At 35.0% G+C, this 27,815-nt stretch overlaps 4 protein-coding genes and 1 pseudogene across 5 annotated transcripts; 3 read left to right on the top strand and 2 right to left on the bottom strand.

Moving 5' to 3' along the window:
• The first annotated feature begins 430 nt into the window (after positions 1-430).
• LOC143622854 (gibberellin 3-beta-dioxygenase 1-like) lies at positions 431-3,104 on the top strand. Its single transcript, XM_077093885.1, has 2 exons — positions 431-948; positions 2,525-3,104. Exons 1-2 carry the CDS (start codon positions 464-466, stop codon positions 3,075-3,077), a joined length of 1,038 nt encoding a protein of 345 aa, XP_076950000.1. The 5' UTR covers positions 431-463; the 3' UTR covers positions 3,078-3,104.
• Positions 3,105-3,571: 467 nt separating this feature from the next.
• LOC143623027 (uncharacterized) lies at positions 3,572-14,229 on the bottom strand (annotated as a pseudogene). Its single transcript, XR_013151815.1, has 10 exons — positions 14,090-14,229; positions 7,400-7,484; positions 7,223-7,300; positions 7,034-7,146; positions 6,887-6,952; positions 6,135-6,236; positions 5,619-6,054; positions 5,048-5,253; positions 4,742-4,905; positions 3,572-3,894 (listed from the first exon to the last, which is right to left on the bottom strand). The product of XR_013151815.1 is annotated as an uncharacterized LOC143623027 (transcript).
• Positions 14,230-16,356: 2,127 nt separating this feature from the next.
• LOC143622852 (lachrymatory-factor synthase-like) lies at positions 16,357-17,188 on the top strand. Its single transcript, XM_077093884.1, has one exon. It carries the CDS (start codon positions 16,588-16,590, stop codon positions 17,083-17,085), a length of 498 nt encoding a protein of 165 aa, XP_076949999.1. The 5' UTR covers positions 16,357-16,587; the 3' UTR covers positions 17,086-17,188.
• A 2,133-nt stretch (positions 17,189-19,321) lies between these two features.
• On the top strand, positions 19,322-20,108 carry LOC143622851 (lachrymatory-factor synthase-like). Its single transcript, XM_077093883.1, has one exon. It carries the CDS (start codon positions 19,579-19,581, stop codon positions 20,038-20,040), a length of 462 nt encoding a protein of 153 aa, XP_076949998.1. The 5' UTR covers positions 19,322-19,578; the 3' UTR covers positions 20,041-20,108.
• Positions 20,109-20,375: 267 nt separating this feature from the next.
• On the bottom strand, positions 20,376-23,892 carry LOC143623025 (uncharacterized). Its single transcript, XM_077094034.1, has 7 exons — positions 23,452-23,892; positions 22,573-22,611; positions 22,408-22,478; positions 22,272-22,336; positions 22,073-22,162; positions 21,915-22,007; positions 20,376-20,906 (listed from the first exon to the last, which is right to left on the bottom strand). The coding sequence occupies exons 1-7, from the start codon at positions 23,838-23,840 to the stop codon at positions 20,490-20,492; spliced, it is 1,164 nt and encodes a 387-aa protein (XP_076950149.1). The 5' UTR covers positions 23,841-23,892; the 3' UTR covers positions 20,376-20,489.
• Between the last annotated feature and the right edge of the window lie 3,923 nt (positions 23,893-27,815).

The raw sequence follows: 27,815 nt of genomic DNA, 5'->3' as shown, positions 1-27,815 counted from the left end.
ACATATATATGTATATATAAATATTGTTTAATAGGAGCTCGTGCGATTCTTACGACTCAAGTGAGTTCTCTTGTCCATATATATAGTGTTAGACTAAAATACAAATTGTTTTTAACATGAGAAGGATAAGAAGCATTATATATAGTAATATTCTAACACTATAGTAATTATATTACGTTCAAGTTTTGAACTAGCGTAATACAAATTACTCTATTTCATTTTGTTGTAGTGTAATGTTATTAAGTTGGTGATACGCATCTGTGTAGTACTTAAATGTGCTTGATGATATGTTAATACACATAAAAAAATATTTATTACAACCAGATGTTTGTTTAATTAATGTTAATACGTGTATATATATAACGACTTGTAACATGATCAATTCCGATACAACTTGGATAAACCATCACTTAAGATTTATGTAAAATCTTGAGTGATTTCAAACATCTTGTGAGTTGTGATCATGACCACTCTCTCTAAAACCAACAGAAATGACACTTTAACCGATCAACATATCATCCCTCTCGACTTTAACTCGATAAACAAGGTCCCAGACTCACATTTGTGGTCTCAGTTAGACGAGCCGGTTGACAATATTCAAACCCATGACCTTAAAGATTCACCAATTCCTGTTATTGATCTCGGTAGTCCAAATGCAAAAAGTTTTATAGCTAACGCGTGTGAAAAATGGGGCATTTTCCAGGTTATTAACCACGGTGTACCCTTTGAGTTGGTCAAGAAGGTCGAGTCTGAGTCACAAAAGCTTTTTGCTCTTCCGACTCATGAAAAGTGTAAGGTTTTGAGATCTGTCGAAAAAGCGAGCGGGTATGGTACGATTCCAGTATCAACATACTTTGATAAGTGCATGTGGCAAGAAGGGTTCACCATATGGGGTTCTTGCGTTGATGATGCTAAGATCCTTTGGCCACATGAATATCAAATATTTTGGTAAGATTGAAAATTTTCTTTAACAAATAATTATATAGGTCGTTAACCATTCCTGATTTTTTAAAATGATTTAAACTAGTTGTTTTTCATTCGTTAATTTTATAAAGAAGTTAATGAAAAACTAAAATTTAATGGACTTTTGGATATTAATAACTCCTTAAAGAGGGAATTAATACAGAACTCGCGAAAACTTGATGATTTAAAAAAAATATGTCTTTTTATTATATGGTTACCTTTCATAATAAAAAGAAAAAAAAAACAAAAAAGAAAGAAGAAAGTTGATCGCGATATTTGACATATTTACATATATGTAATATCGTGATTGGCAATTTTTTTATAATTTCAGTAAAAAATAATAACATATAAGAATGATTAAAGAAAATTGTTTAAGTTAACTTTTTATGAGTTTTTTTAGTTCTCTCTATTAGATAAGTTATCTCTTGAGTCCCTATATTATTTGTTGTGGGTGAGCTATTAATGTTGTTTTTGAGTTTTGGATATAAATGAACACCGGTTTTAAAACTTTGTTACATCTAATTATATTTTTGAATCGCTTAATAGAATACATTTAATTTTTTTTTAAACAACAACTCACACTCTCTCTAAATCTATATCTAAAATACATCTTTATGCCAATAAGGGGACTCAAACCCTTAACCCGTATAAAGACAAAACTTTATTCCATATTTTGGCCTTGTGTAATTGAATCCCCCGTATTACAGGGGTTGTTTTATATTATTTGTTTATAATATTTATCTATTTTTTGAATTTTTGTTTTTTTTATTGTATGAAAGTTAATAATGGCTGTTTACATTACTCGTTTTTAATATTTATATACTTTTTGGGTTTAATTTTATTTATTGTAATGAAATTTATAATATACTTTGAGTTTGATGATAAAAAGGTTTCACAAATAACTAAGATGTTATAACCCGGTTTAACAGTTATCTGGGTTTGGTAAGACCTAAGACCCGCGTATTTTTTACTATAAAATTATTTTTTAATTATAAATAATATTTTTAAAAAAATCATATAATAGTTTTTAGTATATCCTATTTTATAGGATTTTCACATCAATAATTTGGTAAGAATAATTTTTAGTTTAATGAGATGTTATAACCCGTTTAAGGAATATCTGGGTTTGGTAAGACCCATACCTGTGAATTCGGGTCGGATGCATGAGAAACCTCCATTTAAAAATCAAGCAAATCTGGTGACTTCAAAAAAAGGGGGAGCGACCACATCGCGACACCTAGGATTTTTGGGTTTTCGTTTATATATATTATAGATATATTTATTTTTCATAAAGGATAATGTATATAATAAGCAGGTTAAAAGAAATTAATCAATTTTGTTAAAATAGCAATAGTCATTAACATTGAACCTAATTTGTTTGTTTTTATTATATGATGCTACTATATAACATCGATCAGCATCAGCCATACTTGACATGTAAACACACCAAATATTGCACTCAGTACTTTTTCATTATTTGTTCTTTTTGTTTTTGTGTACATGTGTATGTTATTTACATAACTAATGTGTTTTTGTAAATCCTTGATGAATATTATTGTAGTGACACAATGGATGCTTACCAAGAGCAAATGAAACTACTAACCCACAAACTCTTGCTTATAATCCTTGAAACATTAGACGTCACAGAAGAAGAGTTTAATTGGGTTCTTTCAACTAATGACTCCTATGGTCTTTTTCATCTAAACTCATACCCGCCTTGCCCTAACCCTAGTCAAGCCCTCGGTCTCGCACCTCACACAGATTCCCTCCTCTTTACCATTCTCGGTCAAAATGGCATTAGCGGGTTAGAGGTTTTTGTTGAAGGGTTAGGGTGGAGTCGTGTGCAACCCGTAGAGGGTGCATTTGTGGTGAATGTAGGTGACCTCTTGCACATATTCTCTAATGCAAAGTTTCCTCCTGCCATGCATCGAGCCATAGTGAACCAATCCAAACAACGGATTTCGATTGCCTACTTTCATGGACCTCCGGTTGAGACTATGGTGGCTCCTTCGTCCAACTTTGAGAAGCCTTGTTTTAAATCTATGATGGTGAAAGAGTACTTAAGCTTGAAAGCTAGCCACTTGTATGAGGCCTTATCGATGGTTCGAGCATAAATGTCTTCTTCGTTTGTAGGGTTTCCGTGTGTTGAAATTAAGTTAAGTCTTTGTATTTGTTTGCTATGATGTGAAACACAGAAGTTGCAAGAGGAATAAATGTTTTTTTTTATAATTTCAAATTAACTGTTTATATCGTTTGCCCCCGGTAAATCTACTAATTCACTAACTTTTAATTTTCAGTTTCTAGCTTCCAAAGATAATAAGATTATATTAAATTAGTAAGAATTTGTGAATCCTAAATCCCAACTTGTAACTGTCAACAAACTTTACCCATGAACCAACCCCATACCCGATGCATATTAGGTCACGTATAAGACACAATGTTACAATAGGGTGCCGGCATTACCAATACCCGTCTCAGTATCATCCTTTCCCAATCATATAATGAGCCCAGGAGCCGTTTTGTCCAACTCCAGATACAGTATCTTCAAAAGATGGTTAGCCATATTTACAAAAAAGACTATAATGCATTATGATCATTTTGATCGCCTTGTAATCATACTTTCGTTTTTGTCATCACTGATAATCTAATTAGATCATTTTAAATATGTAAACGAAATTTTTATGCGAAAACATTTCATAATAAACACATTACCGAAGAAATCCAACTATTATTACATGTTTGAAAAACAAAGAAACTAAACGAGATTAGAAACAAGATCATACAAAGTTTTTATTTCAATGCATGTCATCTGCCACTTGAGAACTCCTTATACCCCAAAAAGAACGCGGTTTTAGTTTCTTGTTTGTAGCCGTGAAAAGCCACCCCATTTGATATTCACACGTTCCACAATATGCTACCGTCCATGCATATCTGTACACAAGCAAACAGACATTTTTAAGAAATAATCGTTGCATCGGCGGTAATCTCAACCCATATAGTTATTACTAGGGCCGGATTATGTTTCATCTCTAACGGGTATGAGTACACGTTCAGATTGATATATCGGTCAACTTGTTTTGACACGTTACCCAATCCTTAAATTTGCCGCCTATACTCGGGCGTTTACTACTCGAGTAAAGTTTATTGTAGGCTTGCAATGAATTGACCGTTCGGCTGGAAGTTCGTTTATGTTCGTTTATATAATTATCGAACATACATGAAAAACTTTTAGTTCACTTAGTTAAACAAATGAACATGAACATATATCTCCTTCATTCATTTATGTTCACTAACGTTCGCTTTTGTTCGTTCATTCACATTTGTTTATGTTCATTTGTTTACTTCGTTTATGTGCGTTCGTTTACGTTTTAACACATTTTTTCATTTATGTACTCTTTTAAATTGTTGGGTCCATAAAAGTTAGGCTAGTTTTATAAAAAAATAATATGTAGCCAATTACTATTTAGTCTAGTTTTATTAATTTTGAGGCCCGACAGATTGATATTCACATTTAATTTAATTGGTATTTGCTCATTTATGTTCATACATTCGCGTTCATTCATTTATACTATTAACGAATGAACATAAACGAGCATGAACACACTCATTTTCTTAATGAGAGAACACGAACAAGAAAACCCTGTTCGTTTAACTGTTCATGTCCGATCGTGTGTTCGATTAAAGTTAAGCGAACGAACACGAACATGAACACGCCCTGTTCGTGTTTGTTCGGTTCGTTTACTAGCCTAGTTTATATAAAAATTAAATAGAATCATACCCGGGAAACCAACTATACTCTTCTGTGGGTACCCCAATAAGTGCTAATCCACTCGCTTTAAGAAGAGTCATTATTTCATGCACGTAGCCACTCGGGTTCACATACGCACCAAGCGGTCCATCAGTCGACATCACCAACATATCACTACGGTTTGCAATCAACGTCTGCCAAATAAAAAAAGAAGATATCATTATCATTTAGTTCGTTTACGCGATTAAAAGTTAGCACGTATACTTATATGCTCTTTTTGAATTAAAATATATACACAGACACATATAAGATATAATCAAATGTGCAAATAAATACCTGGCAACTTCTACATTTTATTTGGTCAAAATTCTCGAGCAACTCGATTTCACGACGTAGCCGATAAGAAATCCCATCAATCTCCAAAAGCTCTTGCCGTGTAGATTCTGACACGGGAATCTTACTCGCAACATGAAACGAAAGAAGACCGGGATTTCTCACGAGGGCATCCATGCTAGGTGTCCCAACTATTTTTTTCCACATGTCTGCAAACAAACAAAATAATGTCACAAAATAATTTTTCACATTTACCCACTTCTACCAATCAATAATAATTTTCTTAAAATATCAGATTTGTGCCCTTAAGTGTTTAACCATGTTATTTATTTAAAAAGTTATGTTATTTTTTAGAACTACTAATCTTGGTTTGTTTAGATATACTTCAATGACCATTACTTTAAAGATGATCTATAAGAGAGTTCGGTACTTCAAATTCGTTTAAATACATTATTTCAGAGTTCGTACAGATAAAATCTTTAAATAAATACTATTACTAAACTGTATAAAACACAAACATGCTCCATTCGTGTTCATTTGGGTCATGTACAAGAAGATGAACAGATGAAAGTACCTGATAACCTTTGAGCAAGACTATACGAGTCATACATCTGGTAAACCCAATAAGGCCAAAACGCTCTCGGGCACTCCCTTCGACCAGGTATCAAGTCCCGTTTTGTCCTTAACCTCTCCACATTGCTTTTGTTATTTCTAAAAGGTAATATAGGTTGGGGTTCACCCATGGGACTATCATCGTCACTACTTGTTGACTCGCCAAACAAATTAGAACGAGAAGATTTGATTGCAGAGGTATGCAATCTTCGTTCGGTTAACGATAACTCGTTTACAAAACTATCATCAGAATCATAATCATCATTTCCATGAACTAGTAGTTTTGAATGAGAAACATTGGTTCCAGATAAGTTTCTTAACGGTGTTAATTTTCCAAATGCGTCTCGTGGTGTCCTTAATGGTAAATCTTCTTGGATTATTTGAATCTCACCACATGGCTGGAAAAAAGTAGAAAAAGTATTAATTAATTATTACGTAATTAATTAATTAGATATACTTTGTGTTATTGATAACATACTGCTCCTTCAAGCTCCATCCATCGGCGTTTTAAACGAAACCGTTGTTGACCACGAGTAACTACGTTTATTGAACCGTCCTCCAACCGGCGATATTGTCGAATCTGAATTCATCAAAAACCGTAAAAGTTACAAGACCAATTCTCGAAAAAGTTGATGTAAGGTAATTTCATTAACTGGTCAATATGATGGCGTGTGAGGTGACTTTTGATCGTACTGACTTACTTTTCTAACGTGGCGCCTAGGCTTGTAAAAGAACCAAGCATTTAGCGAACCATTAGGAGGAAATTCGTTATTTAATAAACGAATGAATATAATTTTTTTTTTGTTCATTTAGTTATAAGAGTGATCATGAATGTGTCTTGTTTGTTCGTTTATGTTTCTTTGTTTCTTTATGTTCATTTAGGTTCGTTCATATACTCAGTAAAATATTTTAGACTCACAACAATCTAGACTAGTTTTAAAATTTTTAACTGGTGTTCGCTCGTTTAAGTTTGTTCGTCTATTTTAAGTTATCTTCTTTCATTTAAGGTCGTAAACTGTTCATTTATACTATTAACAAACGAACATAAATGAACACGAACACACTCATTTTCTTAACGAACAAACATGGACAAGAAAACCTCATTCGTTTAACTGTTCATGTCTAATCGTTTGTTTGGTTAAAGATAAACGAACGAACACGAACATGCCCTGTTCATGTTACTTTTCAATGCAAATTAGTCAACTATTAAAGCATGAATTATGACTACACCTCAGCCGTTGTTCCCGTTGTTGCAAATTTAATTCTCCCAGTGTCACCATCTCTATAAACACGAACCTTGAAAAATAATAATAATCAATAAAGAAACAGAACTTTTAACAGTTCAAAAAATGTTTAATATAAAAAATTTTAACATACCACTCCTATGGTAGAAGGAGCCTCAACTTGTGTCAATGCTCTGTCTACAGCGGCTATAAAACTAGGTTGAATTAGTCTTAGTGGAAGAGTTGCTTCGGGAAACAAAACGACACCTGAATTTTAAATAACAAAAATAATCCATAAGTTGAAAATAAACCAGAAGCACATTAACATGAAAAAGATGTTTACCTTCAAGATAAAATAATGGTACGTGCAATATGACACCACCATCCAAGAAAGCAAGCCTGTTATGAGTATCCTCAACCTCTGATATATTGGAAATTTTTATGCAATTAATTTTATAATCAATTAGGCTTCTTTAATATAATGAGGAAGAATGAAAAGACTGATATATGAGATGCTTACCACCAAGATAAGAATGCATGGAAGCCAAAGATGTATTAAATGTAAAACCGCTAGATGCAGAGAAGCTCCACCAAATGCACGCTCACTGAAACAGATAAAGTAATATTAAACTGCTACAAATTATCGTTCACATGATATTTACTATGTCATGAAGCAGCCAAAGGTGTTAAATTTGAATAGATTTGAAAAGAAAAGTAAAGAAAATATTTGTAGAACATTAAAAGATCATATGAAAGCTTCTAAATGACACACATTACATTATCCAAGTTTAGCAATAGTGAGATTCAGAAAAAGTTGGAATTGTTTTTCAATAGAATCTATACAAAACAGAGAGCCAGAATATTGGGAAGAAATATTGATATATAACTAAAAGCCTAAAAAATGATCACCAACATTGGCTCGTTATTCTACATATTTTGAGATGCAGAGTATTTAAGTAGTGCATATCATACTTTTGAGGATAGCATAATACCACTTTAAACCATATTACTTTATTCGTATCTCGTCTTCAAAATTCAAATAACTCATTATTTTCAGTAATTTTACAAGTGTACTGTCTACATGCTACTAAAGCTTAATAACTACATAATAGAGAAGTTTCATATGCCAGAAAGAAATTTCAATCCTTAATCAACAAAAATAATCGTAGCCTTTAACATTTGAACACATAAATCAGACAGCTTATCCCTTTTCATTTTACTGCCAGTCATACACTAACGATTATAAAAGAGTTCCTTCAAATACAACATCTATCAACTACTTGACAAATTAACCAAATATAGACTATATTACACTTATTTAAGCTAAATGAGGTGAAACTCGTGTACGTATCTGATGCAGTATGCAATCACGAAGGTTCAAATAAACACAAGAACAAGCTGGGTAAATTCTTATTCAGAAAAATACGTAACAAAAACTGTCTTTAAAAACAGAAAACATAGGTATTTAAAGCCTAAACCTAGCCAAGACTTTAGGCAATAAACATGGAAAAGGAAACTGAATCAAACACAAATTCTTAAACAATTTATAACAAAAAATACTAGAAAAAAACACTCCAGCTTGTCATCCAAGAAGTCGACCAAATTGGCTCAACTTGGGCCTTCGATGGGGCCCATCAGCGGGTCAGAACAGCAGGTAATTGGGCCAAGGCCTGGGTCAACCCTGACGCCATCATCCTCCCCCTCTTCAGAAGGACTCGTCCTCGAGTCAAAGGGGTCATCCAGCTCCGGGCCTGGTAACAGATCAGCGACATTGAAAGTGGCAGACACATTATAATGACCAGGCAAATCAATCTTATATGCGTTGTCATTAATACGTTCCAAAACCTTAAAAGGTACATCAGCACGGGGTTGTAGTTTGCTCGCTTTTCCACCCGGAAAACGGTCCTTGCTAAGGTGTACCCACACAAGATCACCTGGTTGAAATACTAATTTCTTCCTCTTGACATTAGCTCTCCTTTGATACACGATATTGTTATTGGCAATCTTGTCGCGAACCTGTTCATGCATAAGCTTAATTTGGGCAGCCCGATCCGCACCTTCTGCACTATAGTGAGTAACCGCAGGAAGAGGAGCAAGATCCAATGGTGTAAATGGGTTGCGACCGTACACAATCATAAAAGGACTCATACCCTTAGAACGATGTGAAGAGCGGTTATAAGCAAACTCTGCCTGAGGCAAAACAAGGTCCCACTGTTTGGGATTAGCACCGACCAAACTACGCAATAAGTTCCCCAGGCTCCTATTCGTAACCTCGGTTTGACCATCACTCTGGGGGTGGTGCTCCTATTCGTAACCTCGGTTTGACCATCACTCTGGGGGTGGTGAGCACTACTAAAATTAAGACGGGAACCCAATTTCCTCCATAAAGTCCGCCAAAAATGCCCGACAAACTTGACATCCCGATCCGATGTCAATGTCTTAGGAATCCCATGTAAGCGTACAATTTCCTCGAAATACAAACGGACGATGTGACTTGCATCATAAGTTTTGGCACATGGAACAAAATGGGTCATCTTAGAGAAACGATCGACCACTACCATAACAGAATCTTTCTTGCGTTGTGTTAGTGGGAGACCTACAACAAAGTCAAGGCTGACATCTTCCCATGGACCATCGGGAACTGGTAGTGGTGTGTAAAGACCCGCATTCGTGTGATTAGTTTTTGCAATATGGCACGTGCGACACCTATCAACAATGTGAGCAACATCAACACTCATCTTTGGCCAAACAAATCGTTCTTTAACCAACTTGAGAGTTTTATCTCGTCCAAAGTGACTTGCTAATGCGCCTTGGTGACCTTCAAGAATAATGGCATCACGTAACGCACACTTAGGAACACACAATCGCACTCCTTTAAACAAGAACCCATCCTGTAGAGAATAACCATCCGTTGGTGCGACTCGACAAGCCCCCCATATCGTTGCAAGTCGGGATCATCGGGATACAAAGTACAAAAGTTATCGAACCACTCCACTCGCACTTGAAGTGAGGTAAGAAGAGCCCGCCGCCTACTCAAGGCATCAACAACAGTATTGGTAGCCCCGGATTTGTGCCGAATGACGAAGGAGTATTCTTGTAAAAACTCAACCCATTTAGCATGACGGGGGTTGAGCTTAAGTTGCCCTTGAATAAACCGAAGGGCTTGGTGATCGGAGAAGAGAATAAATTCCGTGTGGAGCAAGTAGTGACGCCAATATTCCAAACTGCGTATGATGGCGTAAAACTCTTTGTCATATGTACTAAATTTCTGCTTGGCCTCACTAAGCTTTTAACTGAAAAAGGCTATGGGACGGCCCTCCTGACTAAGGACGCCACCGATGCTAGAGCCTGATGCATCGCATTCCACCTGAAAAGTTTTCTGAAAATTAGGAAGTGCTAGAACAGGAGCTTGAGTAACACATCGCTTGAGTTCCTCGAAAGCTTTTGAGGTTGCGGGATTCCAACGAAAGGAATTTCCTTTTAAGCAATCAGTAATAGGACCCACAATCGAACTGAAATTTCGGATGAATCGGCGGTAGAAGGACGCCAACCCATGGAAACTCCGAACCTCATGTAGTGTGGATGGTGTGGGCCAAGTCAGGATTGCTTCGATCTTAGATTCATCCATCCGAATGCCATTACCTGAAACAAGATAACCCAAAAACAAAACTTCGGGTGACAAGAAACAACATTTCTCACGGTTAGCATAAAGTTTCTGCTCTCGTAGGATAAAAAAAAACTGCCGGAGATGGTGTAGGTGTTGTTGCAGATTGGTACTAAAGACCAAGATGTCATCAAAGTAGACGACTACGCATCGACCAATCAACGGTTTAAAGATATGATTCATAAGGCGCATGAACGTGCTTGGGGCGTTTGAGAGACCAAAAGGCATCACCATCCACTCATACAACCCATCCCGCGTTTTGAAAGCGGTCTTCCATCCATCCCCGGGTCGTAGCCGTATCCGATGATATCCTCTGCGCAGGTCAATTTTTGAGAACACCGCGGACCCATGTAATTGATCGAGGAGGTCGTCAAAACGTGGTATGGGGAATCTGTACTTAATGGTTATTTTATTGACCGCTCGGCTATCAACACACATCCGGTACGTTCCATTGGCCTTGGGGACCAGAAGGGCCGGGACTGCACAAGGGCTCATACTCTCACGGATTAGCCCTTTATCAAGAAGTTCACTAACCTGCCGATGTAACTCTTCGTATTCTTTTGGGTTCATACGGTAGGCAGGCTTGTTAGGAATGACCGAACCAGGTACAAGGTCGATACAGTGCTGGATTTCCCGGACCAGCGGTAAACCCGCAGGAATTTCTGCTGGAAACACATCAAGGAATTCGTTAAGTAGGGGTTGTAACTCAGCTGGCGACGTAGGGGCTGTTGGGTTTGTTTCAGCTATCACTACAGCAAACATAATCGGTGAGTCCGTGTGCCGAGTAAAGTCCAAGAATGCAGACTTAGTAAGAACAGGTGCCTCGGTTTCGGTTGCGCGGGTGTCAAGGGGGGCTAAAGTCATGTTCACGCCATCTTTTTTGAACGAATAAGTATTTTGAAACCCGTCATGTTGGGTCCGTCGATCATATTGCCAGGGCCGTCCCAACAAGATATGGCATGCATCCATGGGGATTACTTCGCACCACACCTCGTCAGAATACCGGCTTCCGATGCTAAATTGGACTAAGCACCTCTGTGTTACCTTTACTACATTACCCTTTTTGATCCATGTAAGTTGATAGGGATCGGGATGGGATTCGGGTTTTAAGCCAAGTTTTTCGACCATGGTTGTGGAGACCATATTTTCGCAGCTACCACCATCAATAATAATTGTGCAGATTTTACCTTTCGCCGTGCATTGAGTGCGGAAGATGTTATTGCGAAGCCAAAGGGTATCGTCAACGGTCCGGTTTGGTGCCGTGTTGAGTAGCCGTTGAACCACTAGGAACTCACCCTTATCCGGGTAAACAACTTCAGCCTGTTCATCTTTTGTTTGATCATCTTCGGTGTCGTAAACAGGAGGGAATTCTTCAGTGAGCGTAACTAGTTGGGTGTTAGCGCAGTCTCGAGCAAAATGCCCGAGTCCCCCACATTTGAAATATGTAGGTGCCCGAGAAGCCCCGGAAGGGGCAACGGATGAACCCTCGGTCTTGGGAGCGGTAAACCGTGACGTCGGGTTGTTCGAGGCAGCCCGGGATGCCTCGGGTTTAAACGGGGTTCGGGATGCTTTAGGTCTAACGGAGGTAGTCCGGGCAAGTGGGAGTTTGTTTTTGGCCTTAAGTTGTTTTTCCACCTTTAAGGCTAACTGACAGACATCATCATTCATCAAAAGTCCAATAGGGTTGTAATTGAACTACATCAGCGATTTCGGGTCGTAGGACTCCAAAGAAACGGGCAATGACTTGTTCTTCTTCCTCTTCGGCGCCACAACGCATTCTCAACCTGTCAAACTCAGCAATTATGTCGTCAACGGTTGATGACCGTTGGGAGAGACGATGATAATCCAAGAAGGCTTCTTGGCGATAGTTAGGAGGTAAAAAATTTTCACGTAATAGTTTCCGCTTCTTTTCCCAAGTAGTAACCTTAGACCGCCCTTCTTGAGCCCCTTTTTTTTCACGTGCTCCCACCACAACGAAGCATACTTACGTAGTTTAATAGCCACAATTTTAACTTTGTACCTGTCAGGAATATCGCGGAGGTCAAAAATTCTTTCAACCGTATGAAGCCAGTCCAGAAACTCGTCAGGTTGGATTTTACCATCAAACTCGGGAATCTCGATCTTGATTCCTAAGTTTCGAAGAGGGTCTGGTTGGTCTCGGGGTTCGTGTCGCCCGAATGAGTTCTCCCCATCCTGCGCGAAAGGGTTGTGAGGTCCGTACCCGCCATCCCAGATGTTCGGGTCGGTCTCGGTTTCTTCATCAAAACAAGGCTCGTTCTGCAACTCGAAATCCCGGATCCGCTGTTGTAGACGTGCAATCTCGTCGTCACGTGGGTCGCATCGAAAGTCTTCGTTGCCTCGGTCGGCGAATCTACGAGCCTGTCGATGAGCGCGTCTTCCACGTCCGTCCATGGTTGATCTCCGTGCTCTGATACCAACTGATGCAGTATGCAATCACGAAGGTTCAAATAAACACAAGAACAAGCTGGGTAAATTCTTATTCAGAAAAATACGTAACAAAAACTGTCTTTAAAAACAGAAAACATAGGTATTTAAAGCCTAAACCTAGCCAAGACTTTAGGCAATAAACATGGAAAAGGAAACTGAATCAAACACAAATTCTTAAACAATTTATAATAAAAAATACTAGAAAAAAACACTCCAGCTTGTTATCCAAGTTGTCGACCAAATTGGCTCAACTTGGGCCTTCGATGGGGCACATCAGCGGGTCAGAACAGCAGGTAATTGGGCCAAGGCCTGGGTCAACCCTGACGCCATCAGTATCTGCATCCTCTTTATTTTTCCATCTTTACTTCAATATTTAGGGTTTAAAACCTGATACATGTTAGTAAAATTCTTGTATTCATACATCATATCTACACATTTTAGCTAGTTAGCAAGGGCTGTAAATACACAGAACGTTAGGCAAACTATTCCTGAATGTTCGACGAGATGTTCGGTTAATAAATGAACAAACATAAACAAGAAATTTTGTTCGATTAACTAAATGAACAAACACAAACAGAGAACATGCTCGTTCAACTGTGTTGGTTTACGTCCGTTTTATGTTTTTTGACACTAACCATTCTTGGTTAGCCAAATCAAACAAAACATTGTTTCTGTTCATTTGTGTACATGAACCATTCACGAACAAGTTCATTTCCTTAATGAACGAACACGGACAAGTGATTCCGTTAAGTTAGATGTTCACGAACCGTTCGCTCGTCCAATAAAACCATAACGAACAAACACGAACAAGTCTTTGTACGATTCGGTTCAGTTTGTCTACAACCTTAACGCCTGAAGAACTCGTCCGGTGTAATAATACTTGTTCGAATTAGAGTAATCCTTCCACAAACCAACAACAGTAATATTTTTATCACAAATAACCCTACATCAAACCGTACCAGACCTCAACACATTATCGGACTCAATTCGAAACCCTAAGCCCTAATTCCAAACAAATTACACAACAAAAGGAACATAAAACCAATTCAATTGTATAATAAACTAAAAACGGCATAATAATAATAATAATAATAATACTCGATTTGTTCGTCATCGGAGGATTGGTGACCGTGTTCGACTTCTTCGATCTCCAATTCTTCGTCATCGAGCTGACGAATTTGCTCGATTTGATACAGTTCTCGCTCTAGAAGCCTCTGCCTACGATCTTCTTCTTCCATTGATTTGATTTGATTTGATTTGCTGTTTGTTTGTTGTTTGTGTTGTTTAGCGTCACAAAGTGTATGTATGAATATGTATATGGATTTATGATACCCGCCAAATTTTTATAAATGTATATTGTTCCCCAAATGTGTATGTGTGTGATGAAGTTTTTGGTATGTTGATAGATTTGAGCCCTTGTTTTGCCACGTGTACTGGTGTTTACAAGATTTACTTTCTTTTATCCACTGCTCTCTCGAATTCTATGAATTATGATATCAATTATTATAATTAAAGGTAGGTGTTTTATATGATATACGTTTGATTTATGTTTTCATTATTTAGTTTTGACAACATCATATAATGATAGGAGGTCGTTAGACGAGTATGTGTGGATTTTTAAACTGGACGAGTTTTATCTCATCACACTTTCGTGTTTTCGGACGAGTGTTTACGGACGTTGCCCTTAGGTGAGGGTGTATCTCGGATCGGAATGCGAGCATATCTTGATGTAGTGAAGTTAGCAAGTAATTCATTTAAAGGATTCGTTTGGCCGTTCAAAAAGAAGATAGTGGTTTTCTATTGCACGAGCGATGTCGCCCCATTGTTCCACCTCAATTTTTACATATATGTTTTGTTTTGTTTTTTGTTTTAATTCCGATACCATAACATACGTAACCGAATCTAACCAAATTCGTGTCAATTTACCGCATTAACGCTTGGGTTTTACCAACATCCATAGGCCTGCCCGGCGCAACACGCCGGGGAAACACTAGTTATATTATAAAGATTATTAATTCCATTTTAACAAGTGTACACACACCTTTAATACTCAACTCACCTTGAAACCATAAAAGTATAAAAGAACAAGAAAAAATCCGTAGGTAATGGATCAGTTTCAATCGGATATGATGAATATGAAAAAGGTGAAAATGGATAAAAATAGAAACATAAATAATATATGGGCCGGAGATAGACCCATCACCCACGAACAGAAATTGAGTAACCAACCACACGATTAGGTCTTTTTTTCGGGCCCAAGCTACATTTATTTAAAACATTTTGATAAAACTAAATTAATAAAATAGGTTTTTGTTAAATACATTTATGAAGCCAAGCTATTTCACTTTAAAGTTTTTCATACTTGCATTGGTTACACTCCATGTCATTTTGAGAACTACAATTTGTTACTCGTATTAATCATTTTGTATTGTCATATAATTTATACTATTGATTACCATTAATTCATGTGAGTCGAAGTTGGTTCGCATTTTAATATACTTTAGGCAATTTATCAATATTAATAGAAACTGTAACGAATATTAAAAAATTGGGTGAATAAAATTAAATTTTTGTATGGTACAAATTGACATGTTCCCTAACTTCTTTTGGCCATCCCATATGCACATGTCCATGATACTTCAACCACTAATATTCATCCACATATTTCAACATTGACAAGTGATATATGTCGTTGTTACTTGAATGAGGACAATATAACAAAGATAATAAACTATTGACTATTGACTATTGAGAAATGAAAATGATCGTATCTCCGGTAAGAACTATCGGGTCGATTCTCTAAGGCAGTTATTACCTCACGAGGTCACGGTTCATTTGACACGTCAAAGTTTTCCGCTTATATTCGTAGTTGAATTAGTTAAATTCAGGTTTAAAGCAAAACCCAAATGTTTATGTGCTAACTGTTCATCCCAAAGAATACAAAACAATTACGCAAACAATGCACAACGACAAAAAATCGAAATATTGACAAATGTTGCAATGACAACGCAAAAGAAAGACATATTGGTTTTGTGACATTGACCTTTCTTTCGGTGTAATTATAATTAAAACAACTAAACAAACACTAGTACAAGCAATTGAGGGTGGTAGCATTTGTCTAGATCCAAGTTTTTATTATGGATTTAAAAATAAGATAAGAAATATGTTTACTTTATTATGCGATAGATCAAAGATCATTTAAAAGAAGACGAAATATAAAATACATATACAGTATTGAATCACCGTTTCAAGCTACGTTTTATATCAGTTGACGTGTATCCTCATTTCAATTAAAAGATCAATTGGCGCTAAATTTTTTTTTAACGGAGGACCAACGAGAGTAGAAATTTTAAAATTTGAGACCACCGGTTCTGATAAACTCAGCTAGAATTATTATTGGCCAATATTATTTAATTGTGATTATAAAAATCCAACAAGCCTACCTTTTTTAACGGCTATTATACAAATATATATGCATTAAAGACTCAATATATTTATAAAAGGAAAAGCTAATAATAGCATATTAAATTCGTTATAAATATTACACATGGGTACTCCACCTTTATGATCACTCATAAAAAACATACACAAACTAAATGGATGAGAAGTCATCAATGGCAAAATGGGAAGGCAAGGTTTCAAGCACTCTAACAAAAGCAAATGCAAATCAAATATGGCCTTTGTTCATAGACTTTTTCAACTTCCACAAATGGTTTCCCACCTTGTCCACATGCTACAGTGTCCATGGCACCAATGGCGAGGTCGGTGGCACTCGCTATTGTGTCACTTCCTCACTCCCAAATGAAGATGGTGGTCCGGACCATGTTAGTTGGTCGAAGGAGCGCTTAGTAGCCGTTGATCACGAAAATATGTTAATGAGCTATGAGATGGTTGATTGTAACATTGGGTTCAAGTCTTATCTTTCAACGATCAAGATTGTTCCTGGTGATGCCGAAGGGTTTGTGGTCGAGTGGTCGTATGTTGTTAATCCGATTGACGGGTTAACGTATGATGTTTTGCTTGAGAAGTATCAAATTGGGCTAGATCAAACTACCAAGAAAATGGAGGATGCTTTGGTTCAAAGCAATGTTTGATCCTTTTGAGGTTTGATATATTCTTAGAAGCATAAATAAATTATAAGCATGTGTTTGTTTATTAAGCTATTGATCCTTTTATAATTCAGAGTTTGCCTATATTGCATTTTGTTAGTTTAAATAAAGTATGGTGTAGTATTATTCACTTTTTTTAATTATATGTGTTAGACACCACGTATAATAAATAAATAAATGTGTGATCCAGTTTTTATAGATGTCTAAATATAAAAGATCTTTTTCAATGAACGTGTGGTGTTTATAAAATATTCATAAAATATCTTTTTTATTGAACGTGTCATGTTTATGTGTAGTATTGTGTTTGAATGCTTTTTAAACGAGTAATATTATGACAACAGTAATAATCACATAATTTCCCTTCATATATTGTATTGAACACGGTTGCATATAAGAATCGTTAAAAAAAATTTAAGCCCAAGAAAAAAATCGGGTCATAAATAAAAGTGCTTATTCCTATTAGATATAAACAATTAATGTTTCAAACCCGGCTTATTGTGCCAAAAAAAATATTTATGAAAATGGAATTAAAGAAATTAAGTAATTGGATTTAAATATTAAAATTTTACAAATTTTATTTTCACATATCAATATTTTTTAAAAAAAAATAAAATCAGGCCTAACTAGTCAATCGGGCAAGGAGCCATCACCGTCCCTGCCAATCCGCCACCCCTCAAAGCCGCCTCTGCCTTTGAACATGATGTACAACACAATTAGGCTATACATAACGGGGCGGCAAATTGGGTGACAAGTGGGGTTTTGGGGCGAGAACGCCGCCCCAGGGCTACAAAAGGGCGAAATGTAGGGGGGCGACAAATTCTTATCGGGGTGTGTGTTTGATATATATATTATTATAATAATATGTTGTGTGTGTGATATAGCTATAACATCACTACACCCCTAAAATAACCCCTCTTTGCTGACCGGACGTCACGTGACACAAATCGTCTCATTTTATAACCCCTCCACTACACGTAGCCTTATAACTCATATACGCGTGTGTAGGTGTGTCATGTGATTAGTGATCCTCAAAACAAAATTATGTGTTGGAAATTAAAGGTTGGTGTTTTAGTGTCGTGGAGGCTTAAGAGTTATTGATGGTCCGTGTGGGGTAAGGTGAAGAATGGTGGTGGGTTATGAGTCAAACTTAATATAATGGAAACAATAATAAAATAAAAGGAAACCATTACCGTTAACCAGTGACACGAGTCAAGGTTATATAACCTCATCCAACCATGTGAGGTTTATATGAAAATAATGAAAAATCATGTATACTTTATATTGAGGTGCATAAGTATTTAGCAACACCTTTTAGAAATTCGTGTGAATTCTATTTAGGTGATAGAACCTTGTTTAAATATTTAACATATAGGATGTTAATCCGGTGGCATTTAGTGAATTTTCGTCAATTAAGTGATAGAGAGTTAAAACTTCATTATATATATTTACGTGGATTTTCTTCAATCAAGTTGTGAGAGTTCAAACTTTATTAGACTATATTGTGTTGAGGCGCGCCACTCCCTGCCACCTCACCACCTTTTAAGCTACAAATAAATGCAAACTAATTAATAAAATATTTTGTAGATAATAAACGAGAAGCAAACTCAAACTTTTAAAACTATACACGGGCAATCAAATTGGCACTGCAACATTACAATTGTAATTTTGCGGTGCCAAAATATTATTCGGTTTTGTCGTCTATTTACATTTTCTTTATTTTTTGTTAGATAATTAAGAATATAACTTGTTTCTATTGCTTCCAGACCACAAATGATCTTTAGCATAAAAGCATATTTTGTAGACAAATATTCGATCTCATCTATCCATCCTCAATTTTTGTTCTTGATTTACAATTTCAAGAATATATCCGGATTAAATGCAATTTTTGTAACCTCTAGGTATAACTCATGCTACTCTATTTCTTAAACTTTCAACAAACAAACTAGCAAGCCACGTTTTTTTTTTCCAGTCACAAAATGTATTTTAACAATTATTTCATTATATATATGGTCAAATTTCATCAGATTTAATTTAAATTAATCGGCACATATGGTTAGACTCTTAGTCTTGACTTTAGCAGAGTCATAGTGTCATTTTCATGGTGTGACCTCTTTAATTCCACAACCATTCGATTTATCTTGCGTACATTAAAGTTTAAACATAACAATCATGTTATTGGCCCTAGTGAATTTATTTCTCATAAGTACTTCATACATAGGCATTATATATCCGTAAATATTCATCCGAATTTGATCAAAGCAGATAATCTGTTTTTATGATTTAGTTGTAGAAATTTTATAAATATATGTCAAATTTGAATTTGCCGGAGGAATGGAGATGATCATGTCAACCAGTGACCTGTCAGTAATCCAAATGATTGTTAAAAAAATATCAAAAGTCCGCTAGCTACAATTTTCAATATACTCCACAAATATATATGCGCATTTCTCTCCCTATATCTCTCACTTTGTCTCTCACATGGCTAAAGAAACCAAGAATCCAAAATGGGAAGGCAAAACAACAGCAGAACTCAAAACCACCAAAGCAGACCAAGTATGGCCTCTACTTGAAGACTTTTGCAACCTCCATAAGTGGCTTCCAACTCTAGACACATGCCACTATGTTCAAGGAGTCCATGGTCAACCTGGTCTAGTAAGATATTGTGCCACCATCATAAAAGCATCATCAACACCTTCTAACGACGACGTCGTTAAGTGGTGTCATGAGAAGTTGGTGTCACTAGATCCTGTCCAACGGTGTTTGAAGTATGAGACTGGAGAGAATAACCTAGGCTTTACTGGTTATTATGCAGAGATGAAAGTGGTTGAGATGGATGGTGGTTGCATGGTGGAGTGGCGGTTCGTAGCGGACCCGGTGGAAGGAATGGGATTGGAGGATTTTTTGGGTTATTTGGAATCATCTTTAAAAGCTATGGCTTAGAGGATGGAGAAGGAGCTTCAAGGTGGTACTTGTTGAAAGCCAATATTCATTTGCTTGAAAATACAAAATATAAATAAATAATTGTATTGCCTTTTTCTTTCTATATTATTGGCGTGTAAGACTCACTTTATGCTTGCTTGTTTAAAAGTGGTTTTGGGCATCTTATCCTTTTTAATCAAATTATGATTAGAATATTAAATAACCAGCAGCATTCGATAGGGTGATGCGGCAAGAGTCCAGTTTCGGTCTGTGTCGGTTCAGTTTTAAGTTCATTTTGGTACTGGCACGGTACTGACATTTTGTGAACCAGACGTCCAAGAAGTTACCGAATACTTAAAAGCTTGTATAAATATACAATTGATATCAAACACCAAAAGAATAAAATCCAAATTCAGACACATACATTCTTTTCAACAAATCATTAAAACGAACAACTAATCGTTCACTTATTAACAACGATGAAAACTTAATTTCCTCACCATCCAATCAATAATATCCTGTCCAATTTCTTCACGCTCGGGTTCAAACAAAAGATCATGCAAGAACCCTTCGTACAGCTTTAAGTGCTTGTACTTTGAAGCCGCCTGGTTGAACAAATCTTGTGAACCAAGCGGATCAGTTACCTTATCAGCACTTCCATGAAGCACAAAAAAGGGTACCGTCACATACTTAAAGTTACGGGCCAAGTGAGACGAAATTCTAAGAATTTCATGGCCCGTTCGGATTCTCATGGGCCCGGTGTAAACTAAGGGGTCCGTGTATTTCGCTATCATAGCTGCCGGGTCTCTAGAAACAGGAATACCACGTTTGTTGGCGCCTTTGAATTGGTATTTCGGGGCCACTAGTGAAAATAATGGAGCTACCGCCTATGAAAAGAATAAAGAAAATATGATTTATTATTCTAGCACGAATTTTTTAAAACTATTCAGAACATGTAACCAGAGAACTCACAGGACCCGTCAATGCCCTGCTAACCATGAGACTAGGGTTGTAAACGAACCAAGCGTTCAGTGAACCGTGTGGCGGGAGGTTTGTTTATGTTCGTTTATTTAATAAACGAACGGACATGAACACATCTCTCGTTCGTTCATTTATGTTTGTGAACAAATGGTGTGAAGTTCGTTTATTTAATGAACGAACAAACATAAACACGTCTCGTTCATTCATTCATTCATTCATTCATTTATGCTTGTGAACAAACTGTGAGAAGTTCGTTTGTTTAATTAACGAACGAAAATGAACACATGTCTCATTCATTCATTTAAGGTTGTACATTTATGCTTGTAAGTTTACATTTGTTTAGGTTAATTTGTTTACATTCGTTAATATGTATTTAAGTTTTTAGATCGCTACAATTTAGGCGTAATATCGTGCGATGGAAAGTTTGTTAATGTTCGTTTAGTTAGATAAACAAACAAACATGAAAACATGTCTCGTTCGTTCATATATGTTCATTTAAGTCTGTTCGTTTGAGTTCATGTATGTTCATAAGTTTACGTTTGTCTAGGCTCGTTCGTTTATGTTCGTTAATACTTATTTAGATTTCTTAGACCGATTACAATTTGGGCATTATATCTTGATGTTTTATGAGAAAAATTCATTATTTTACAACTATTGATGATTAATTCTCTCAAATTTTCAGTCAACAGAATCTGTTAAACTAATTCTCTCTCTCGAGAAAAAAAAACTAGATGTTTGTCGCTATTTTAGAGAATTTTGGTAGTTGGTTGCTAGTTTAATAATTGAGGCATAAATGCATAATATCTTAATACTTTATGAGAAAATCCATTATTTTACTACTCTTGTCCAATAATTGCATTTTTTTAATCACTTGTGAAAAGCATGTAACACGAGATGAAGAAAAGGTTACTTACCCCAACTATGGGATGTGAAGGAGAAACACGCAGCGCGGGTGAAGTGAGTATAATTCCCTCTAGCATTTCTTCAATGTAAGGATAGCTAGCAGCCTAATTGGTTAAACTAAAGTTAAACTTTGACCTTCATAAGCAAAACTTTTAAGTATAGTAATTACCTTTAAAACCACAGCTCCCCCAGTCGAGTGCCCATAAAGAAAGCACGGTGTTCCCGGGTGATCTGACTTAACCTTCTCCAATAAAGATCCCTAACAAGCAGAAGGATAAATGAATGAATCAAAACATGTGTACAAAGAATATACAGACAAGTGTATGTATATGTATATTATGAAGGTAAGTAAGAAGAACTTGGCTTACAGTATCTGCTACAACATGATCAAGTGAAGGCACGTATCCATGCAATCCATCACTACCTCCATGACCTATAATATGAACAAACTTTTTTTTTAAATTGTCGCGACCGAGTAACAAAAATATATCACAACATACCTACCTATCCAGTCCATTGCATAAACCCCAAAGTTATGAGAATTAAGTTGCCTTGCAAAATCAGCATATCTCCCACTGTAAATATTCATCACATGACCAATTATGCATACGATTGTACTTTACTATATGTTCACATAATAGTTCAGTGTTGAAATAAGGGATCACTTACCTATGCTCGTTCAGTCCGTGAATGATGATCAAGATGCCCCTGGAAATAAAAAATTAAGTAAATTACAGATTAGAAAATACTGAAATGGTAAAAACCGTAAACCATTCATTTCATCGATAAGAAAGAGAAATTGACAAATACTGTATTTCACTAATTCCTAACTTAATTTTATAATTGTCATGTTCTAAATTCTACTAATTTACAATTCCAGAAATTTGTTATTATAGAGGATATGGCTCGAAGGCAGAGTTCATAACAATCTTGAAGACAAGAAACTAGGTTCAAACCGCACAATTGAAAACAAGATAACCTTTTAAAAAAATGAAATATCTCAAAATCAAACAACTAAATGAAAAATCCTGTAGTTATGTGGTGTCGTGGCGATCACAAACACAGATTCAAGTACAGAACTGAGCTTATACATATCTTAATGAACAAAACTTTCTCCAAACTAAAGCAAACAAAGATCAACAATGAGGATTAAGTAAACGTGCACCTCAGACACTTGAACTATAATGAATTGCCTTCTAAACTTTAAAATTAATAACCGATCTATAAGCTTTGGTGTACGATTTTGTAATTACACGGTGCTTAGAGAAACTACTGCAACACTTCCTATAAAACCTAATCAAAACTTATAATCCTTCTATGTCATACTATCTCACAATCCAATCACTAACTTAAGTCAATTAATTAACATCTATAAAGCTTCATATTATCAACTGAACTTGTCAAAAACTCAAAATCATCCAACATAATCAACTGTAGACATATTATCAACATATATCAATCAATAATCACATAACCTAAACCTTCCGTAACAAAATTCGCACCAATTCCATTACAATTACAATAATTAGGTCAAATAACGAAATTCACCTAATCTCATCAGACACCGGAATCCAGGACCGGCAAAACAACGCGTTACGTCCAGTACCGTACAACAAAAACGTGCCGACGTGGCACCTGCTATCGTCAACGGATGACGTGAGCATGGGAACATCCTGAGCGAGAGCTCTTCGTCTAATCACATCCTCTTCGATTTCTCTCCGTCTGAACGGAGACTTGCGTTTGGATGATGGAGATGACGGCGGAGACGGAAGGTGGTGACGGCGGAGACGGAAATGGAGGATGAGAGGGAGGAAGAGTGATTGGAGGAAGATGAGAAAGCGGCGGATGGTGGCGGAGGAGAAGAGTGATCGGAAGACCGGGATGATACGGCCGCTGGCGCCGGAGGTTAGTTCTTGTAATGGTGGTTGTCGGTCCATGTGGTTACGGTTGCGGTCAGATGTGTTTGGAATTGGAATTAGAATTGGAATGGAAGAAGAAGAAAGAAGAAATCAATGGGGGTGGTTATTGTTGTTGGAATTGGAACGCGGAGAGGGGTACGAATGGAATTAGATTCAACTTTAACAAATTTATTATTATTATTATTATTATTATTATATTAGACTAAATGTAGTGGGTAACAAAAATGAGCGAAATTGGGCGACAACACCGCCCCAAGGGCGACAAAAGGGGCGAAATTGGGTTAGGCGAGATGTTTTTGTCGTCGGCTTGCTTGTGGGAAATATTATTATTATTATATTAATATGTGTGTGTGATATATATATATATGTATATATATAAGAGATGGTTCAATAGAGAAATGATATTATTGCAAGAAATGTAAGAAATGAATATGGACTACTAGTTTTATTTTAAGTTTTAATTGGTTAAAGCTAGATAAAGAAATTATTAACTATTCTATTTCTTCAATTAATATAACTAATAAACCATAATACTTATTTATTTAATTAATATAACTAATTAAATTATTATAATTAGAAAATATTAAAAACTCATTTATTTTTATAACTTACTTTTTGTTTCTTGAATTTTTATCCTACACAAGTATAATTTATTTATACATTAAAATTTCTTTCTATCCAAAACTAATTTCTTTCAACTCAATATATTAATATTTATCAACACATACTTACATTATGATGAATAATACCAAAAAAACAATTTTACATGTGTTTGCATTAGATACAACAAAAAACATACAACCTACAAAAAAACGTATAATCTACCCTTGTTTTAAAAACAAGACAACATATAACCTACACACGAAAAACATTTAACCTACACAAAAAAATCATCATCAATAAAATACACACGCACACGAAAACATATAACATACACACAAAAAACATATAACCTACACACGAAAATTATATCTTACACAAATACAATTTATTCATACATTAATTTCTTTTAAAAACCAATTTCTTCAAATTCAACATATCAATATCCATCAACACGTAGTTACATTTTGATGAATACTACAAAAAAACTATCTTACACATCGTTGCATTAAATGTCAATAAAAAATATACAACCTACACAAAAACATATAACCTACGCTTGTTCTAAGAATAAGAAAACATATAGCTTACATACGAAAAACATATGACCTACGCATGTGTAGGGTATGTGTATCTTTGTGCAGTTTATATAATTGTTGATGTTGAATTACATATGTAAGTTATATGCTTTTTGTATGTTGTACGTTTTTATTGCTCAAAACAAATATAGGTTATATAACTTTGTGTATGTTGTATATTTATTAAACTTAAATACGTTGATATATGCTAATATATTGAGTGGAAATTATTTTTTTAATATAAAGAAATAGTATTATATGAATAAATTGTATTTATGTTGAATAAAATGAAGAATATGTAAATAAAAAATAAAACTAAAGTAGTGTTTTTATCTTTTTAATTATTATAGTTAAAATAGTTAGATATATTAATTATAGATATTTATTATGGTTATATTAGCTGTATTAATTGGAGAGAGAGAGTGTATTTATTGTTGCATTTACATCTTTTTTATTTATTTTTAAATAATTAAAACCTAAAATAAAACTAGTGACTCATATTCATTTCTCTCATTTCTTGCAATAATTTGATTTCTTTCTTGAACTTAAACCTATATATATATATATATATATATATATATATATATATGATGAATTTCATTACAAAACTCTTAAATTATTTAAGAACTTGAAAGAACCTTTGAAAACCAACGTTTTTTATAAAAAATTTTGTATGTTAATGTTAGTTGAGTGTAGCTTTATCATTTTTTATATCTATATTTACGATTACAATTTTGAAAATTAGTTTTTATACATATCTATGTTTTGTTTTACACGTATGTAAATTTGTTAGTACATAAATTTTACACATATGTAAACTTGTTATTTATATATGTAATCAAATTTTTTTATATAAAATATGATAGAACTACTCTTAAATAATGTTAGTGTATAAAAAAATTTTAAAAAATGTTTGGCTGTTTAGAGTTCCTAATAGTTCTTAACTTTTTTGGAGTTCTTAAATGATATCAACCCTATATATATATATATATATATATATATATATATATATATATTAGGTTACAACACCATTACACCCCTAAAACAAAAACTCACTCTTTGTCATATGGTGTAATTCGCCCCATTTTGTAGCCCCTCCACTACACATAGCCTTATATATATATTCTATAAACGGAACGAAATGGTCAGACGAGATCTTGTACGTCTTCGTCTAATAAGCTTTTGTTGGAAAAACGGATGGTTTATTCATAAACATTCTACCGAACGAAAATCCGTGTTCGTGTCTGTTCATTAAGGAACTATGTTTGTCTGTGTTCGTTTGTGTGCGTTCGTTAGTATTGTAAGTGGACACTAACAAACACTAATGGACAAACGGACACACATACACTAATGGACACTAATGGGCAAACAAATATAAACGACTTTAACGAACAAATAAACATGAGAAGGACCCTGAAGTTTATGATAAATACATGTATTAAACTATAGATAAGCTTAGCATTGGTAACGAAAGCATCGATCTTGAAAAGCTTCAGAATCAAAAACGGGTGTCAGTACCGAAAGTGCTCGGCATGATACAGGTAAAGATATATGATGATATCCTAAGGTAAATTGCATCTAATATACCGGTATCAGTATCGAAAGTATCAATCCTGACAATAACATGTACCATCTCATTTTATTTCCTTTCTTCACTTAAATAGAATTTGAGAACAAAGTGTAAATTAAACACTAAAAACCAAAAAGACATTACTTGAATGCATGGATGAAACAGTTTACGGTTTAAGACAAGCTTGCATGAAATCGGCTAATTCATAGAAATGAGTTGAGCCCGATCTAAGGTAAGCTTGCTTGTTAATTAGTTAACTTATTGACTAGTTATTTGTCTGGTTAAACTCAAAATGAAAGAAACAAGAGTAAACTATTTAATTTATTTTTGTTGCATTTCAAGATAATTTTAGCCATTCGGTTAATGAATCCAATTCAATTGGTTCTATCAGCGGAGCGATTAGGAGTAGATTAGATTGTCGATGGAAAAGAAAAAGAAAAAAAATTAAAAATAAAAACACAAATGCAAACTGTTATTTTATTAACATTGATTGTATTGGAATGTATAGCCACGGTCCCCATCTCATCCTTTATTCTTCATGGCTTGAACGACATATCAGAATAATAAAGAATATTTCTACAGTCTATATATATCCTTCAATTTAAACTAGTTGCTACGCTCGCTCGCTACTGCGGTAATCGACTTTAGCACACTGGGTTCGTGTTAGAGTTATACAAGTGATCTAGGTGTGAACCAGAATTAAGCTAAACAACTTGAAATCGTATATATAACAAAAAGTTATGTACGTTATTATTCGTGGGTTGATTTTGAATAAAATTTATTTGCTAGCGTAGATTAAAAACTTAATGTTGCAAAGCATGTTTGAATTTTAAAAGTGTTAAGAGTAACATAAAAACCTATTCAAAAGTTGAAAAAAATAAAATAAAAATCAAACTATATAAGTAAATAATATCAGTTATAGTTATTTTAGTTCACCAACTCAAGCCAATAAAGATTTCTATAATAAGATCTTATGATTTCCATGGTCAACATTGGATAACGTATAATCCTTGTAAATGCAAAGATAGTATAAAATATCTACATGCTTTTGCCAAACAAAATTATAAAAACACAAGACCTTGTGATGAAGATTGGGATCTTAACAACCTAATACAACATAGTTCTTTGATATATTGTGAGATTTTTAGATAACTTGTTTAACCTCTTTGGATGAGCCTACCAGAAGTGAAATTTACAAACACACATAACAAGTTAAATTTATTTTACAATTGTTAATTATTTGTT

Source organism: Bidens hawaiensis, unplaced genomic scaffold, assembly GCF_021521415.1.
Source record: "Bidens hawaiensis isolate Kalapana, Puna unplaced genomic scaffold, B.hawaiensis_p1.1 tig00003244_1, whole genome shotgun sequence".
NCBI lineage: Eukaryota > Viridiplantae > Streptophyta > Magnoliopsida > Asterales > Asteraceae > Bidens > Bidens hawaiensis.
This window is presented reverse-complemented; position numbering and strand designations above follow the sequence as displayed.